The sequence below is a fragment of the Gymnoscopelus braueri genome (genome assembly GCF_963280865.1).
Source record: "Gymnoscopelus braueri genome assembly, chromosome: 14".
NCBI lineage: Eukaryota > Metazoa > Chordata > Actinopteri > Myctophiformes > Myctophidae > Gymnoscopelus > Gymnoscopelus braueri.
In genome coordinates, this window is record NC_137619.1 from 40933194 (window position 1) to 40952527 (window position 19334).

At 41.2% G+C, this 19334-nt stretch overlaps 1 protein-coding gene across 4 annotated transcripts in view; it reads left to right on the forward strand.

Moving 5' to 3' along the window:
• LOC308100126 (proteasome activator complex subunit 4B-like) overlaps window positions 1-19334 on the forward strand; it is a 43530-nt gene that overhangs the window by 7921 nt on the left and 16275 nt on the right. For all 4 annotated transcript variants that reach the window (XM_080449029.1, XM_080449032.1, XM_080449030.1 and 1 more), the window contains 15 exons: window positions 1486-1530; window positions 6045-6194; window positions 6311-6374; window positions 6469-6543; window positions 7067-7189; window positions 7347-7439; window positions 12531-12796; window positions 15085-15271; window positions 15630-15719; window positions 15806-15870; window positions 16625-16775; window positions 17148-17246; window positions 17344-17413; window positions 17529-17596; window positions 17747-17962. In XM_080449029.1, coding sequence (XP_080305155.1) covers window positions 1486-1530; window positions 6045-6194; window positions 6311-6374; window positions 6469-6543; window positions 7067-7189; window positions 7347-7439; window positions 12531-12796; window positions 15085-15271; window positions 15630-15719; window positions 15806-15870; window positions 16625-16775; window positions 17148-17246; window positions 17344-17413; window positions 17529-17596; window positions 17747-17962 — 1762 coding nt within the window. The remainder of the gene's footprint in view (window positions 1-1485; window positions 1531-6044; window positions 6195-6310; window positions 6375-6468; window positions 6544-7066; window positions 7190-7346; window positions 7440-12530; window positions 12797-15084; window positions 15272-15629; window positions 15720-15805; window positions 15871-16624; window positions 16776-17147; window positions 17247-17343; window positions 17414-17528; window positions 17597-17746; window positions 17963-19334) is intronic.

The following is a 19334-nucleotide window of genomic DNA, read 5'->3' on the forward strand; positions in this document are numbered from 1 at the left end:
CTATATTGTCAAGAGTCATGGTGGGAGTGCATGCTCCTGTCACGTTCCCTACCCTTGTGAAATGTAGCAGTGTGAACGTGAGGTTTGACCCTCTAATAAAGGTCACAGAATTTGGGGTCCCCCCCCCTGGGTTTTGAGTAACGGTGCACTTTGTAATGGGACTCTTCATTTAGATGCTGATCTGGCTGTTTTGGGATTTGCAGTGCATGAGTTTGCTCCCTGGCCTGTGTGTTGTGAGCTTAGCATTTCTGGTATATATGGGGCAAGCGTGTGTTGTCAGACATCCGCCAGTGGGATGGTCATCACTGACGTTTCTGCCGTTGGAGTTACTGGAAATGGACATATGGAAATAAGGGGCAAGTTTAATGGGATTTTGGCAGGGCAGTTCAAACTAGCATGGCTTGAGCATGTGGGCAGATAGATAGGTAGGATTGTGGGTGGGGAGCTAAATGGCAGGGTTATTATTGGTCCAGCACTTTCAACGCTGTTATGTGACCAGAGTCCTATCTTTGCAGTTCATCTGTTAAGATAAACACGTCATGAGTTGCTTATGCAAAAGAAAGCTGTATTCGTAATGATAGCACGCGCACACACACACACACACACACACATACACACACACACACACACACACACACCATGAATGAACAGACAGTAATCTGTCAACATTCTAATGCTTTAAATTGGCATGAGGCCACCCAGAATAATTTAACACCATTCATTGGCTGTTACAGATAAGTGAATATAGTCTGATTGCTATTGTATCACAGTAGATCCTTTTCACACAGCAGACATTTTGATGTGTCACAGATGGTTAAACACAGCTGAAAGTAATAACATGAATTGCAGGTGTGTTGCATCTTAGTGTTACAGTGTACCAGCATGGATAACTCCTGTTCAGTTAGCTTCATACTGGCCACACAGAAACGCATATGAAAATAGACTAATCTCTTCTGCTGCGTTTACCCTTCTAGGGCAGTGTTTCCCAAACAAGGTTGTGACCCATTCTGGGTCACGGACCCTTTTTTATGGGTCATGAGTAAATATTCCCTTTTTTAAAGTTCCTACCAAAAAAACAATGTTTTTCTTCAACAGATTTTCATGAATGGCAAAAATACAACAGCTACAAGCTCACGTGCTGCATTGTCTGTGAAATGGGGATTAACTGGTTAATTCATAATATAAGACACTACATTTCTCTTTTGGGTCTCTCCAGGTGAAAAAGTTTGTTCTATGGCATCATGTCAAAATACCTGCTGTGAAAAGGGTCAATTTCCTCACTTTGCACCAATGTTCTCTCAATGGCTGTTCCACTGTTCACTAGTCAAGATGTGTAAAGAATTAGCTGTGTGCATGCAGTCAGACTTGAGTCTAATTGCACTGGCGTGGTGGTCATTGTTTGATTAGCTGTCACCCTAACATCAATGTAATCTTTATCTTTTCAAACACCTTACTTAATCTCTCTCCCATTTCCCTTTATTTCAGCTCTGTGGAAAGTGTGTTGAAAGCCCTCGTGAAAAACTGCAGGCCGTAAGTATGCCTTTTATGTGACTTTCGGTGTCTGTCTGTCTTATGCTGCATTCACACTGGCAGTGCAACGTCCAACGAGTCGAGAAAAATATAAAAAAAGCCTGGGGTTAAAAAGGACATGGAACTAGCGGACGGGAATAACTTGTTTCCCCCCCATTACAAGCAGGAATTGTGTGGAGAGCAAAGGTGAGTGAGTGGAAATGCAGTTGTCACTTAGTTTTGAAGCCAGCTCAACTTGGATTTTGTAGATTTTGTAGCAGCTACAAACATTTGGTGTCGTATCTTCATGACGCTGACTTCCATTGAAAATAAATGGTAGACTGTAGCTTTGTATCTGCCAGTGTGAACACGGTATTAGGGGTACAACATTTTATTATAAATAATCAATTCAATTGATTATGAAATAATAATCTAAATTTTATTTGAATAAATTATCGATTTTTGGGGGAAATTGATTAGCAGATTTCACATTTTGCTATTATTTCGTATACAATATGTATAAACAAAAATGGTTAATGGACTGCATTGGTATAGAGCTTTCCCCAAAGTGCTTTAAGGGCTTAAAGCTGCACTTTGTAACTTTCCTCTTCTCCCCCGGATTTGAACCTAGTTTCCTGCGCAAGTGCTGAAATGTTTACCATTGAGCTAAAAGAGCCTGCCTGCTTGCTCAGGGGATAAATAGTATCTTGACCATCAGGTCAAAATCCGTGTCAGATCCTGTGTCTAGTTGAGACATGACCTTTGACACGATCTAGATGTCTCAACAGAAGAGCAGGGAGACAAAATACAACCACCCCAGTTGTATAAGTTATATTGGATGAACATACTCTACCATACAGATTGTACAACATTACATTGTATTAATTAAAAAGTTACATAGTAAGTGGTTAATCATCAGACTAATCAATTTAGTTGATTGTAAAAATATATTAGAAATGTTCGTGTTGATATATTCTTTTTTTTATTATCACCCTAAAAACTGCTTCTTGATTATTTGATTAAAGGCAGGGTAGACTAGTGATATTTTTTGGGTTATAAAAAAGTTTTTGGTTAAAAGGTTAAAGCACTATATTCTAATAGTACTCATATAGAGTGTCACAGGAGTCTCCATGTCTCTCCAGCTCTTTATTAATCATAAAATGCATTTTCAGGTCAGGATACCAATTGTATCCAATCAGGATAGAGAACTCAGACAGGATACAGATTAAACGGGTGAAATTGGAAGTGATGACACAAATAAATGAGCAGACAAAATTAGAACTGGAACACAACATTAAGCTGATAAATGGGTGCTGTCTCCTTATTGGCTGAAATGTTGTCACCTCTGATCATGTATTTAATGTTTGCCAAAGAGCTGGAGAGACAGTGAGACTCCTGTTACTGAACAAACGTTCTATAACAATGATTACTATCAGAATATAGAGCTATTTAACACTTATTCTAACCAAACAAAATCACTTACCCTGCCTTTTAATCGAAGAAGTAATCAATAGAATAATCACTAAGAAGATAATCGATAGTCTGTCAGTGTTGATCTCAGTTAATGTTGGTTTCCAGTCAGACCGAGTCTGAATTGTTGAACATAAGTCATCTTTCTCTGAACAGAACTGCAGATGTAGGGCACCGTTTTCTTTCTTTTTGTGCATTTGGATTTAGGAGACACTGTCAGGAAAGTAAATTCTCGACTCGTCCTTATCTGTCAGGAAAGCAAGTCCATTCCCAGCTAAACATTGTTTGCATTGTGAACAATATGACAGGTGGAGTTCTCTAGTACAACATTTTGGCCATCCCTCACCGGCCTTAGCATACCAATGCAATTATAGCTGTGTCCTCACCAGTAGGTCTTTTGTAGTGATAATAACAAGGTCGCACGTATGCATATCACTTCCAATTTCACCTGTTTAATCTGTATCCCGTCTGAGCTCTCTATCCTGATTGGATAAAATTGGTATCCTGACCTGAAAATGCATTTTCAAGAGCTGGAGAGACATGGAGACTCCTGTTACTGAACAAACACTCTATAAGAGTACTATCAGAATATAGAGCTATTAAACACTTATTCTAACCAAAGAAAATCACTTACCCTGCCTTTTCAATTGAAGAAGTAATCAATAGAATAATCACTAAGAAGATAATCGATAGTCTGTCTGTCCCCCGGTGTTGATCTCAGTTAATGTGGGTTTCCAGTCAGACCGAATTGTTGAACATAAGTCATCTTTCTCTGAACTGCAGATGTAGTGCACCGTTTTCTTTCTTTTTGTGCATTTGGACTTTGGAGACACTGTCAGAAAAGTAAATCCTCGTCCTTATCTGGAAGGAAAGCAAGTCCATTCCCAGTAGAGATGCACGGGTCGCGGTTTTAGCCGCGGTTGCCGCAGTTAACCGCGGTTTGGGTGGATTCGGGTCAATCAAATATAATTATTAATTAATATCGGATAAACCGCGGGTGAAATATTGCGGTAAATAAATTAATGACATCTAATATATCTAGTGTTATTCTATAAGCGCCGCTTATAGAATCCTATTTGATAATAGGTTTAGAGCAGCCTCTGTGCGATGCGATCACAAAATGCATTGATTTAGCCTATGGAATGTCGGTGCGTCTTTTTTATTTTTTTTTCAACCGGTGCTGCTCTGCTGCGCTGAACATACAGAGTCTGTATGTCTCTCACTCTCACTCACTCACTCACTCACTCACTCGCTCTCGCTTTCACTCTCCTTTTCCCTCTATTTCTCTCCTCCTGCGCTGAACATACAGAGTCTGTATGTTCAGCGCAGCAGAGCAGCACCGGTTGAAAAAAAAGAAAAAAGAAGCACCGACATTCCATAGGCTAAATCAATGCATTTTGTGATCGCATCGCACAACTAATACTAAAACTAACGGGGAATACCAGAAAATAATAATATTTTGACATACGGGAAAAACGGTTGATGCGGATATTTAAATTGGATAATATAATTGCCGCAGTTAATTCCCAGGTAAACATTGTTTGCATTGTGAACAATATGACAGGTGTAATGCCCAAAATGTAGGTCAACATTTTGGGCAAAATGTAGGTCGACATTTTGGGCATCCCTCACCGGCCTTAGCATACCAATGCAACTATAGCCGTGTCCTCACCAGAAGGTCTGTTGTAGTGATAACAAGGTCGCCTACCTCATTCATTCAGGTCGGCACTAAGGCTGATAATCCTATTATGTCGTCTAATTCTGTCTTGTCTGAGAATTTCCTGTTACTCTGAGAAGAGTGATTTGTTGTGAACTGTAACGCCACTGTGGATCAATGGTGAGGCAGAGGTGGACTGGTTTAAGGCAGCAGCAGCATATTCTGGAACGGCACAGTAAAATCGTCGGTGTTCATTTAACTTACTGTACATTTGTAAACTCTGAGTTACTAATGGATACATTATTACCAGGGATTTCACTGTGTGTGGAGAGTGAGTCCATTAAAGTGGCAAAGTAAGTGAACTGAAATGCTGCAGTTGGTTTCCCAAAGCTGTGAAAATCCCCATGTGAGACCAGAAGCCCGGCGGCATCACAGGATTTTACCCTGGATGGCAAAAAAAAAATCCCATGTTTAACAATCTCCCCCTTTTGGAATATTATACTCGGACATAAAAAATAACAGTTGAGCCTCACTCAGACATAAAAATGACAGTTGAGCTCAAGTCTATGAAAAAACTTGTATCTTTTGATTGTTTTTATAACTTCATACATTGTTTTTTGTATTGTCCCTGTCAAATAAACATAAAAAAACAAAAAAAAACGTATTTTTTTTATTCGAATATTAATTTTCATATTCGAATATACATATTTTCCCAATATTCGAATAATATTCGAATATCGGATATTCGTTTGTCCCTAACACACACACACACACACACACACACACACACACACACACACACACACACACACACACACACACACACACACACACTTCAGAATAATCTGATGGGAATGTAACACAGGCTGATTGATCTTCCCTTTATTTGCTTGCTTGCTCATGCTGAGCCTGATTGTTGATATAATTTCTAGCCTTTGCTGTGGTTTGTGAAGTTGTGATTCGACTGGGACTCGTAAGAGGCTTGAGGTTATGTGTCATACTCTCTGTGTCATGCTCTCTAAGCTCCTCTGCTGGTTGAGTTGCTTCTGGTGTGCTTACATATCTGCTAATAAGCTCATCACCCAAGTTACCCTGTCATAGCTCCTCTAGTGTAAGACCTTTAGCCCTCACTAGTGCCACAGGCCTTAGCCTGGCCTGGCATGGCCAGACTAATATCACTGCTTAGATATTAGTCTGGAATCTCGGTGTGGATTGGAACCTGCATTTCCAAGGGGCGTGTTCAAAAAATCCCTCTGGTGATAAAGCCACTCCACATTTGCATACTGGGCCCTGATTGGTTCCTCACTGAGGGAAAATGACCGCTGATATTCTGTCTCTGATTAATTTACTGGTCTAGACATTATTAAGCTAAATGCTGATTGCCATTATCTTTCTGCATTACATCTAGGTATTTTCCAGAGTCTGCTACTCAGGAGATGCTTGAAGAGTGGCGGCCGTTGCTCTGCCCCTTTGATGTCACCATGCAAAAAGCTATCAGCTACTTTGAGCTCTTTCTCCCAACCACCCTGCCCCCAGAGTTACACCACAAGGGGTTCAAGTAAGAAACCCCCCCCCCCCTCAAACACATTCTGTGATCCCAGTTTATTAGTTCATACATGAACAAATTAAAAGGTCCGGGCATGGTGCTTCTAACTGTGGGTTTGTCTCTGTTAGGTTGTGGTTTAATGAGTTCATCAGCTTGTGGGCATCTGTGCAGAATCTCCCAAGTTGGGAAGTGGTAAGTGATACTGAAGTTAACCCAATGTACAATAAGTAAAATGTTAAATGAAATCTGTTATAATAATTAATACATTTCTCATGTATTCCTGCAGCATTTGGTCAACCTCTTTGCCCGGTTAGCCAATGACAACATAGGCTACGTTGACTGGGATCCTTATATTCCCAAGGTTGGTTGCTACCCGCTTGATATGACCTGACCCAGTTTCACCTCCATCATGCAATCCTCCCTCCCTGTTTGTTTTGATGTTTGTACGTGGCCTGCTATACTCTGACTTGTGCAACCTTGCTCAATGGCATGCATACCTTCACAGAAACAAGCTATTACATTTCTTGTTGATCTTCCCCTTGGTCACACACGGAAAGTGACTTGCGCCACATCTCTGTGCTTCATGCTGATTGTTTTGACTCGCGCTCTGTGACCACGCTAATATCAATTCCTCACCAGTCACACAACGTACCCTGCTAGTGCTGACCCATTGATCCATCTTTAAATACCTTGTGGGTTTTGTGTTACGTTCTATGAATAGTCAATGAATGGCCTATTCATAAAAGAAAATTGCCCAGCAGATTATGTCCACGGTGTCAACGCTGAATAACGCCGTTATAAACAGGAAATGATCTATTTGGAGGGGAAAAAAAAGAAAAAAGAAATCCGAGCCTAACTTTCTCTAACATTGTTTTGCATTTCAGATTTTTACCCGTATCCTGAGGAGTTTTAATCTTCCAGTGGGGACCAGTCAGATGTTGGTCTCACGATATGTCACCAATGCTTATGATATCGGCCATGTGGTCCTCTGGGTTTCATCACTACTGGTGTGTTTATGTTTTATTGAAAAAACACTTTCAGCTGAAGAAAGCTGTTTCAGTCATTCATAAAGTTTACTGCCATATATGCCCTATATGTTCTCATTGCCAGAATTTATGTACAGTATAAGACAGGCTTGTTCATACCTGTTGTGTCACTTTGCAGGGTGGACCTAACAAGCAAGCCCAAGTACAGCTCGGTGGCCTTTTCAACAGTATTACATCCTTCTTCCACCCGTCGAACCATGGCCGCTGGCTGGTGAGTCACATGTTGCTTCAAGTGGATGAGCTAGAACTTGAAAAGAGCGTAATGCGAGATTATGACAAACGTCAAGTCATTAAGACGATACTTTTACGTTGTTTGAGGGACATAACTTTGGTGTCGTGTGTTGTATAGAAACATCTGCAACGCGTGCTTCTGTCCAACTTCATAGTGCGCGAGTGCCGCGCTACGAGCTTGTAGATCTGCTATTTTGGAAAAAATATGAAAATGTTTGCACATTTTTGCTTTGAATATATATATATATTTTTTAAGCGAACATTTGTAACTCAAATCTTTGCATCTGGGGGTCCCTGGAACAAAATATTGTGAGATGGGGGTCGGCGGCCAAATACATATAATTCTGGGGGTCCTTGACATTTTTTTTCAGAAAACTGTTGGGATTTAGAAGACATTCGTAGAATCGGACTCGGGTCTTAATTGGTTAATGACAACTAATTAGTTTTAAGAAATCACAAGCTGACACATGACTGTGACTGTGCATAACTGCTCTAAAAGGTCAGTAGGATCAGGGTCACATGCCTTTCTGTTTCTAGTCGGAGCGAGAGCAGCACCTCAGCTGGCAGGCTATGTCTTCATACACAAAACGTTTATTTTTGGAAAGAGGGGGAGATGGGGGGGGGGGGGGGGGGGTTGGCTCCAGACTGTTGCTTGGAAACTCATGGATGTTTTTAATCTTAGCAGTAACTTCACTACATGTAAACAGACTTTTGCAATCTGTTTGGTGTACTAACTGTATATATGTCTTACCTGGTTACCACACAACATCATTAGGACTATTATTATTGCTACTAAGTTTTTACTTGTATTATGCCTTGTTTTATTATATCTTGTTTTTAATAATTGGTTGATTGAATATTTTATTAGACAGAAATGTAAAAAACAGCGCGAGTACTGTCAAACACTTTGTCTAAAAGGATAACACCAAAAACGTCCTTGCAGTCTTGTTTCCATTGGGGTCCTAGGTATTCATCAACATAAAATGGCACCAAACATTCAATATCATCACAAATATAAAACACTATATGTACAGAGTAGGAAAAAAAGGGATGGGGGTAAAGAAAGGAGGGGGGGGGGTTGCCTGTCTAAGGGAGAAGTGAATAACTACCTCCCCCTTTGGCCTCCTGAAAGGTGAAAGGTTTTGTATATGACTCCGCCAGGGACAGCCGGGCCGGAAACATTACGTTTTCGGGTTGTCCGTCTCATTCTTATGAACGCAGTATCTCAGAAAAGCCGTGAGGGAATTTCACGTTTTTTTAACAAACATCCACTTGGACTCGAGGATGAACTGTTTTGATTTTGGCGGTCAAGGTCACTGGCCTGAGGTCCGTCCCATTCTAACGCGATATTACATTAACACCTGGAGGGAATTTTGAACATATGGCACCAACGTCCACTTGGACGCCTAAAAGTATACTCGATACCTTTTTTATTGAGTTCCTCTAAGGACTTCACTGCATGTATCATGTGTCTGGACAGACATGGATGTTAGTTTTCAGATGGTTGGTGGAGGCATACAACCATGGTGCAATATTTCTATTTATATATTTATATGGTTAGCAGCACAGTCTGCCAAACATGTCACACCAACATTTCACTGCACATATTTGTCTAAGGGAGTGACAAATAAACCTTGAGGAACAATATAGTTAGGGAATTTTAGCAAAATATTTGGACCATCTGTGAAAAAATTTAATACCAATAGCTTTCTTCACCAATGTGTTCTTATAGGTGTCTAGAATCACCTCTCAAAAAGTGCAACCCCAAATCCTCGTGGAAAATCCTGGAGAGCCAATCAAAGTTAAGGAGCCCAGCGGGCTTGGGTGAAAAATATGAAAAGAAATAAAAGTCTTGTGAGGTGTCTAACTAGGGGTTTTCAGGGGTGCTGAATCCATTCCAACCATTATTTTTGAGTAAAAATGTCTCCCTGGCCATCTAATATTGGTATATTGGTTATTGTTAGTGTATAATCAGTGTATAATCAATGGTAGGGGATTGGGGTGTTGTTGAATTGATTCTATTTTGAAAAATAAAATAAGAAAATATTGCTAAACACTTGATAAGAGTGTACACCTACTGTGCACATGCTCAGTGGGATACACTGTCTGCATGTGGGGAAGGAGCGGGAGTGTTGCATCCTGGCAAATATGTCTGGACGATTTTAAGGTACGCTAGTTTATCTACTTTTTGGCATTTATTTTCCTCTGCTGGCAAAACTTTTGATTACTGTGAACACTTGTCTTTTAGTAGACAACATGGAAGAGGATTCTGTAGCTTGTGGCTTAAGGTGCTTCATCTGTGGTGGTCCTGAGACTGAGATTCAAAAGCTCTCAAAAGTCACCCAAAAAGGCTATGCACAGATGTTGTCTTATTCTGAGAGTGTGGATGATGCAGCATTAATCAGAAGACTACATGAGGACTGGAAAAACTGAGATGACCCCAAACTAAGATACCATTTGGAATGCAAAACCGAGCTATACAGTCGTGCAAGAGGTATATCCACTGGAAATCATACGTTTTTTTCAATGTGATGAAAGTTGCCACTTGCAGATTTCAATCCTATTCTATGTTGTGAGTGACATCATAATTTAATAAAAACTTTAAACATAATCTATTCTTTAGAGCAAGATGAGCAAGACCAACGGCCAGACAGGAAGAAAAGACGCAGGGCATTGTCTGGGTCAAGTAGTTCAAGTGCTAGCTGGCACACTTGATCTACCATAATACTTGCATCCTTTGCAATGAAGGTATCAATGCTGGCACATTGAAAAGAAACCCTGGTAAGTCTTTTGTATGTAAGATTCAAATGAATTTTGATAATTGTTTTTCTTGCTCCTCATTGTAGGCTTCCACTCAAAGTAGAATAATTTAATCATGCACATACTGTATGTGGCTACCTTTTATCCAGACAGAGCTCGGCAGTTGTATCGTGCACCTGATAATGTCTACCAGGACCAACTGAAAAGGAGTTTGATGCAGAAAGCAAAGCGACGAGGTGATGACTGGGGACGTGAAGTCGCTGGTCGCCTGTCTGGTATTATAGATTTGGTGGCAGAAGAGGCAGTATATCATATTCGATGAAGAAGAGACTTTGAGAACCCTGTTACAAAGTCTAAGGTAACATTATATGGATACGCAATACAGCTGTACAATACAACTCACATTTCTTATCCTTTATTAGTCCCCCTCATTCCTGGACCCATATCAATCTTGCAGAATAAATTATTTTGAAATCAAAAGTTTCACTATTAGAAATTATATTTCTTCCCTCAGGATAAGAAATGTGAGTTGTATTGTACAGCTGTATTGTGTATCCATATAATGTTACCTCAGACTTTGTAACAGGGTTCTCAAAGTCTCTTCTGCATCGAATATGATATACTGCCTCTTCTGCCACCAGGCGACCAGCAACTTCAAGTCCCCAGTCATCACCTTGTCGCTTTGCTCTCTGCATCAAACTCCTTTCAGTTGGTCCTGGTAGACATTATCAGGTGCACGATACAACTGCCGAGCTCTGTCTGGATAAAAGGTAGCCACATACAGTATGTGCATGATTAAATTATTCTACTTTGAGTGGAAGCCTACAATGAGGAGCAAGAAAAGCAATTATCAAAATTCATTTGAATCTTACATACAAAAGACTTACCAGGGTTTCTTTTCAATGTGCCAGCATTGATACCTTCATTGCAAAGGATGCAAGTATTATGGTAGATCAAGTGTGCCAGCTAGCACTTGAACTACTTGACCCAGACAATGCCCTGCGTCTTTTCTTCCTGTCTGGCCGTTGGTCTTGCTCATCTTGCTCTAAAGAATAGATTATGTTTAAAGTTTTTATTAAATTATGATGTCACTCACAACATAGAATAGGATTGAAATCTGCAAGTGGCAACTTTCATCACATTGAAAAAAACGTACGATTTCCAGTGGATATACCTCTTGCACGACTGTATAGCTCGGTTTTGCATTCCAAATGGTATCTTAGTTTGGGGTCATCTCAGTTTTTCCAGTCCTCATGTAGTCTTCTGATTAATGCTGCATCATCCACACTCTCAGAATAAGACAACATCTGTGCATAGCCTTTTTGGGTGACTTTTGAGAGCTTTTGAATCTCAGTCTCAGAAGCACCTTAAGCCACAAGCTACAGAATCCTCTTCCATGTTGTCTACTAAAAGACAAGTGTTCACAGTAATCAAAAGTTTTGCCAGCAGAGGAAAATAAATGCCAAAAAGTAGATAAACTACCGTACCTTAAAATCGTCCAGACATATTTGCCAGGATGCAACACTCCCGCTCCTTCCCCACATGCAGACAGTGTATCCCACTGAGCATGTGCACAGTAGGTGTACACTCTTATCAAGTGTTTAGCAATATTTTCTTATTTTATTTTTCAAAAAAGAATCAATTCAACAACACCCCAATCCCCTACCATTGATTATACACTGATTATACACTAACAATAACCAATATACCAATATTAGATGGCCAGGGAGACATTTTTACTCAAAAATAATGGTTGGAATGGATTCAGCACCCCTGAAAACCCCTAGTTAGACACCTCACAAGACTTTTATTTCTTTTCATATTTTTCACCCAAGCCCTCTGGGCTCCTTAACTTTGATTGGCTCTCCAGGATTTTCCACAAGGATTTGGGGTTGCACTTTTTGAGAGGTGATTCTAGACACCTATAAGAACACATTGGTGAAGAAAGCTATTGGTAGTAAATTTTTTCACAGATGGTCCAAATATTTTGCTAAAATTCCCTAACTAATAGGAAGTTGCAGGTTCACTTACGCTAGTAACACCATGATTTTGCGCTTGTCTTGCACGTTGTTGAGGAAAGTGGACATTTGAATTCTTAAATCAGTTTGTGAGTTTGTCCCATTTAACAGAATTCTTTTGTGTCTTGAATGCATGTGTAGAATGTCTGTTGTGTGCCTGTTACCTCTTCATATGATCATAACGCCGCCTTTTACCTCCCTCTATTTGTACAGACAACATGAAGGCACACCTGTCTCACTTGTGCGTATCATACCTTTTGTCACATACCCGTATTTCTGTCCCTTGCATCCAGATGAAGCTGATGAAGCTGCTGCAGCGCCTCCCGGCCAGCGTGGTGCGCCGGCTGCACAGAGAGCGCTACAGGAAGCCCACCTGGTTGACGCCCGTGCCAGACAGTCACAAACTGACGGAGCAAGACATCACAGACTTTGTGGAGAGCATGATGCAGCCGGTGCTGCTAGGCATGTTCAGCAAGACGGGGAGTCTGGACGCGGCTCAGGCACTGCAGAACCTCGCTCTAATGAGACCCGAGCTGGTCATTCCCCCTGTCCTAGAGAAGTAAGTGAAACAAAATCACAATCTTGTAATTCGCCAAATAGGTTTGCACGTGCAAGGAATATATGATAGATAGATACTAGACAGAGTAAGATGAATGTAGTTGACAATTCTTTTTCATAAAAAATAAATAAATGATTAAATATGGTTTTGGGGCTTTTTCTGCCTTTATTCCCAAGAATTGGGGAGTGACCTGCAGCAAAGGTTGGGTTTGAGAATCGAACCCGGGACTCGATGTCAGCTATCAGAGCCTATGTGGTACGCACCTTAACCACTCGGCTAACGCCGTAGTTGACTCTAGATTCATTTTTTTTGGGTGGTTAGACAATTAACTCATTGAGTGCCATTAACGTGTTTTACCGCTATGGTGAAAAAAAGAGTTTTTTTTACCCAAGATATCATTATCTGAAGATGTGCAGCTCCATCCACTCCACTCCTTGTTTAACTTATAACTGAAAAAGGCTGTATCTCGCTTCCTAAGCACTTTTTTTTTACTTTGAAAAAAAAAAAAATCTAAATCGTACTGGCCAGAAATAGCCAGAAATAATTCTGGCACTCAGTGAGTTAACATAGATGCATCTGATAGGCCACACATACTGCAATCAGATGGGCTGAATAAGCCAGTGTGAATAGAATATTAAGTCCTTGATAAACTGCCTTTACATTTTCTTATCTGAGCTCCCATACCCCTCTCGCTGGTTCTATTTCACAATTTAAAAGATATACACCACTATGTTGTTCAGCTGAACTCTGACAAAATTCTCAGATCATTTACATTCTGAAATTCAATCATCGCTTAGTTGGTCCTTTATCCAACAATGTCAGGTCTGTTGCTATAAACCTTGGTATCTTATTTGATTCCAGCTAAAATTGTGGCAGCTATGTTAACAAAGACATGTTTTATGATCTCAGCGATTTATCCAGGATCACTGAACTAGGCTTTTACTAGGTTTTAGGTTTTACAAAAAAAAGGCTACTAGGCTAAAATGAGGAGAAGAGAACATAAATATTGAGCTTCCCTATACTGGTTGCCTGTCTGTTTTAGGATTGATTTTAAGCCTGTGCGCAGCGCAGCCTGTGGTCGTCGGGTGGGAACCTACTGAAGACAAAGGGTGACCTTGCCTTTGCTGTCAGGGCTTCTCGACAATGGTACAACGCTCGGTTGTGATTGGATTTTCTTGCCTCCGAAGTTGTGGGGCCCAGTATGCAAATATTGGGCCGATTTATAACCAGAGGCATTTTTTGAATTCGCCCCTTGGAAAAGCAGGTTCCACACAGAGATTCCAGACTAATATCTATGCAGTGATATTAGCCTACACATATATAGGCTCTAATGCCAGCGAGTCGTGGGTTCGATTCCCGAGCTCGACGACGTGTCACTCCGTCTGTCTTTCCATGTTTCCTGTCAATCCAAATAAAGGCAAAAAAGCCCCCCAAAAATGTATATAAATAAAAAGTATTTTGTAACCTTGTTAAAGTTATACAATGCAGAATCCCAAATAACGATTTTTAGCAACCTCTGCTGGTCACTACCGTCACTGCATACAATTTCCGTAATCCTCGATTACCCAGAATTCCATTCGTTTTCACCGGAAGCCGGAAGCGTTTCAAAAAGCGATCTTTTAATTGTTTTATACTATCTACGGATCGTTTCTCTTAGCCAGTGGAGCATTAGTTACCATGAGCTGTGCTTTCTTTTTCTGTTCTTTTTCGATCTTCCAATCCTACATTATCTTAACATCAGCGTGAGGTTCCTTTTTGTTATAGCGCGGTAGTTCCTGGCCAAACAGGAAACCGTTGCGGTAGTTCCTGGGGACGTCGGCCACGACGTCATGACGTTGGCCAGGAACGTCATTTCCCCGGGAAAGTCCCCCCAGTCCACTTTCAATAGAAAATATATAAATAAAAGGCTTCCGGGGGTGAAATTCACGGAGTGTGTGTTGTGAAACTTTTGCCACTCGCAAAAGATATACAATTTAACTTTAGTTTTGTTGAAAACGTTACCTAGTATTACTTTAAGTACTTTATAAATGCTTTATAAATAGAGTTATTATATTATGAATTTGTACCCCTGCGATTGACCCATTGGTATTCTGGATGCTGAATATAGGAGTAGGGGATATTATCTGCTAAGTCTATGTCAATGCTATTGGCTAATTGTGCAGAACAACCTGAAGCATACATTTCAAACTATAATGAGGATCATTTGGATCCTTGTTGTCATAGTCAAAATGTCTATCTGTATTCATCAGTAAATTGATAATTACAATAGTGTGTTTATTCTTCGGTAGGACATACCCTGCCATGGAGACTTTAACGGAGCCCCACCAGCTGACAGCCACTCTCAGCTGCATGATCGGTGTAGCGCGAAGCCTGGTGTCTGGAGGTCAGCACTTCCCTGAGGGTCCTACTCACATGCTGCCCCTGCTGATGAGGGCACTGCCTGGTGTCGACCCCAACGACTTCAGCAAGTGCATGGTGGGCATGCCTAAAGACCTAGATCTGTTTTCATTGTGCTAGCTTTTTGAAACATTCCCATTTAGTCCTATACCTGAAATCAGTAGCCTGAGAATTCTACCCATCATTTTGTGCAAAGTGACTAGAATAGCATTCGTGCCTTTCAGTGGTGGGAGCACGCACAAAGTCAGATTTTGACCTATCTGGTCCTCGACATGACAAATGAATTTGACATCCTTGTTTTAAACCATTCCATGGCAAACCGTGCGCAAATGGAAATGCAGCTGGAATTGTTTATTAACTGCTGTCCGAACTGTTATATGGTGCAGTGGAAAAGCCCCATTTGACTCGAATCCAAATCCCATTCTCATCCCTACAGATAACATTCCAGTTCATTGCCACGTTTGTGACTCTTGTGCCTTTGGTAGACTGTTCGCCTGCCCTCCACGAAAGAACTGACCTGACGGAAGTGAGTCATCACACTTGCAATCATAATCATTTTAAATTCCACCTTACTGCAGACTTGAGTGTTTCATTATTTGTCTTGTCTCTTAGGTGGAGAGAGAGTTGTGTTCAGCTTCAGCAGAGTTTGAAGATTTTGTCCTTCTGTTCATGGACAGGTATGAAGGCTATCAAAGAAGTACAAACACGTTTTATATAAGGCCTATAAAGTAATGTGAGTTACCGATAACCTACATAATCTTTGTCCAAAATCCCCCAAAGACATCCTTATTTGCAGAAATTTGGAAGTAAACGTGAAATCATGAATCCCAGAATTATGTCAAAAAAAATGTATTCATTACTTTATATGAACTAGCTTAGGGTGGTACACTCGGGTTTGATTCAACTGGACTAAGCATGACTGAAAGAGCCTATAGATTAGTGCACTTTCATCATCAGCCCTCTTTAGTCTGGTTGAATTGAACCCATGAAGCATTTATCCCCCTAATTTGGTTCTTTGGGTTTGGTATGAAAACCCCTAATTGTGTGAATCACCGTTTCTGACTGTATGACATCAGACTGCGTTTATCTCCAGGCCAACTGATGAACAATCTGGTGTTGTAAAATGTTTGAAAAACACAAACACTAAAACCAGATTCGTATTAAGTTGATTTTTTACACATTGGTATTCGTGAAGAACTGTGTTCTATTTGCAAATTTCGTGTATCAAAATAACATTTTCTGCAATACACAAACATTTTAATGTGTTTATTATCTTGTATCTTAACGCTAGCCTAGCAAAATGTCCAACAGCCTATGCTCGGTTCCGGTGCCTCTGGATGCGCGCTTTTGAGAAATATCCATTTACTTTTCAGTGGAAATTGTGAGAACAATTTGAAAGTTCTAACTAAACGCTTTTGTTTAAATGTGTAGGTGTTTTGCGCTGATAGACAGTAGCACCCTGGAGCAGACACGAGAGGAGACGGAGACGGAAAAGATGACTCACCTAGAGAGTCTAGTAGAGCTAGGACTGTCCTCCACATTCAGCACCATCCTCACACAGTGTTCATTAGACATCTTCAAGGTGAGACTCAAGTTAACTCTTTAACTGCCAGAGTAATAGTGTAATAGTGTCAGCACTGCCAGCAAAAACGAGTGATTTTACCAACCTTTGAAAAATCATGGAATATTTTCCGATCGCCTCATTACACTCACAGGGGTTTCGTAGAATAGGAAAAAAAAAATATATATATATTTATCAGCTCTCTAACGAAAGTTACAAATGTAACTGTTTTTGTGAATCCAGATTGACCGCCAGGGGTGGTGCTTTAAGCATTGAATATTCCCCTGTGCATGCGCAAAAGGGAATATTCAGTGCTCAAAGCACCCCATCTAAATAGAACCTCACCTATATGTTTAAATATCAGAATCATCACTTGTTACGTTCTTTTCACAGGTGGCTCTGGAGAAGGTTTTCAACTTTGCCACCACCAACATCTTTGAGACACGCGTGTCTGGTAGAATGGTAGCGGACATGTGCAGAGCTTCCTCCAAGGTTGGTCTACTCTACGGCTACACAGTGGACTTAAATCACAGGCCTGTTTACTGTGTGAATCCTCACCCTGACGACGTTTCTTTTCCATTCTGTTCAGTGTCACCCCGAAGAGGCTCTCAAGCTATTTGTGCCACACTGTTGCAATGCCATTAACCAGATTGCAGTCAGTAAGTGCTTGGAAGAATCAAATATCTCAAATCTGGCCTCGGTTGATTTATGCAATACGTCATGTTTATCCCATCCGGTCTTTCTCGGCCTCTGATATGTACTTTGTCCCTATAGATGAGGAGGTGTTGAATGATGAGGAGCTCGACAAGGAGTTGCTATGGAACCTCCAGCTACTGTCAGAGGTGAGTCTCGGTTCATGATTAAATGTACACTGTAAAATCCAAATGACCACTGATGATTTTACTGTGTAAAATGCCCCAGGGCTCCTGAGACCCCATGGACGAACATCAGGCTGATCGTCCTTGTTCCCCCGTTGCCTCCCCGATATTCAGGTGACCCGGGTCGACGGGGACAAGATCCTGCGCTATCGCTCTCAGCTGGTCCAGATCCTGCAGCTGACCCTCCACCTCAAGTGTAAGCAGGGCTACGCACTTGCTTGCAACTTATTGCACCATATCCTGCGCTCCACCGTCCTCATCTACCCCACAGAGTACTGCAGTGTGCCAGGAGGCTTCCAGCAGCCCACCGGTGACTACCTAGCCATCAAGGTACCAACTCACAGCAGCCTGATAAGATTTTTACACCGGACAGAGAGAGAGGCACACACACACACACACACACACACACACACACACACACACACACACACCATACATTTTTTTTTTTTACAATAATAATAATCAGGCATGCAAACATGCCTGATTATTATTTGGATTCAAAACGGCTATTGTAGCTGAAAAGCTACAAGTTTGCATGTCTGAATAATGCAAAACAGAAATATTTGTTTGCATTTGCTTCCCCCCCCCCATATATTTTCATAATAAAAAAGTGCCATATATCGTATCAATATCGTATCGTTTCATGAAATTAGTGTCGGCACACCCCTATTGTGTTGTGATTAAACCAGACGTGTTACCCTGGCCCTATTTGATTGGTTGTTTTGACCCCTGTGTGTAGTTGGTCAGTGAAAGGGGCCTTTGCTCTGATCCTATTATGTCTCCTGGCCACCAGAGCCGTGGAGAGGAGCTCACTTGCCTGGATTAGCACTGCTCTCTGGCACACCAGGACACAGGTGTCACTGGTTGTTCAGGCACTATGCTGGCTTACAGCAGGGTGTTATATATTAAGTGGGTCTTTTATTAGCACCACATGCTTACTACTTTAGGATGCAGCGACACATGCTTGACCTTGCTACTCTGTGACCTTTAATTCATTACACATTTCGTGTTTCTCGGTCTTGAGAGATGGCTTTCAGAGCTATGAAATAGATGGACACAAAGTGGACCAGGCAGTTAAAACATTTGAGAACTCATTCTTGGTGGCCATTAAATGGTCAATTATTAGGCTTTCGGCAGTCTGGAAACGCAGTCGGCAAAAAAATAAAATAAAAAGGAGTCTTTGTTTTTGCCCCTGGGGGCACAACCTCCTTTTCCCCCCCTGTGTTAACACATCGACCGCCAGAGGTTAATCTCATAATGTACTCACCAGTGCCAAGGTGTTTTTGTTGTTTTTTTGTTTTTTTCATGTCGCCATAGATCTTGTTAAAATCCTTAAGATTGAGCTCTACACGGTCTGTTTACATCCGCGAGATCTCCCTGTATCTCCCAGTGAAGATCGCGTGTCAAACGGGGTATCCATGTTGTAGTTAGAGCGGATTACGTTAAACAGTGAAATGCGAGGAGAAAAAACTACAGGAAGAGAATTGAGTTTCAGTTTCGTCTGTAGAATGGGAGCGGGCGTGATCGTCAAAACCGGATCCCAAATAATTCTATTTCCGGTCATCAAACCGGAAACGGAAGTGGATCAAAAAAATTCCGAAAGTGCACCCGGACCGCGCATGCGCGAAAAGACCGCAGCCCGTAGGGCTACGGTCTCGGCGCTTAACAGTTGGATTTAACGGACCGTAGGACTACGTTCTTG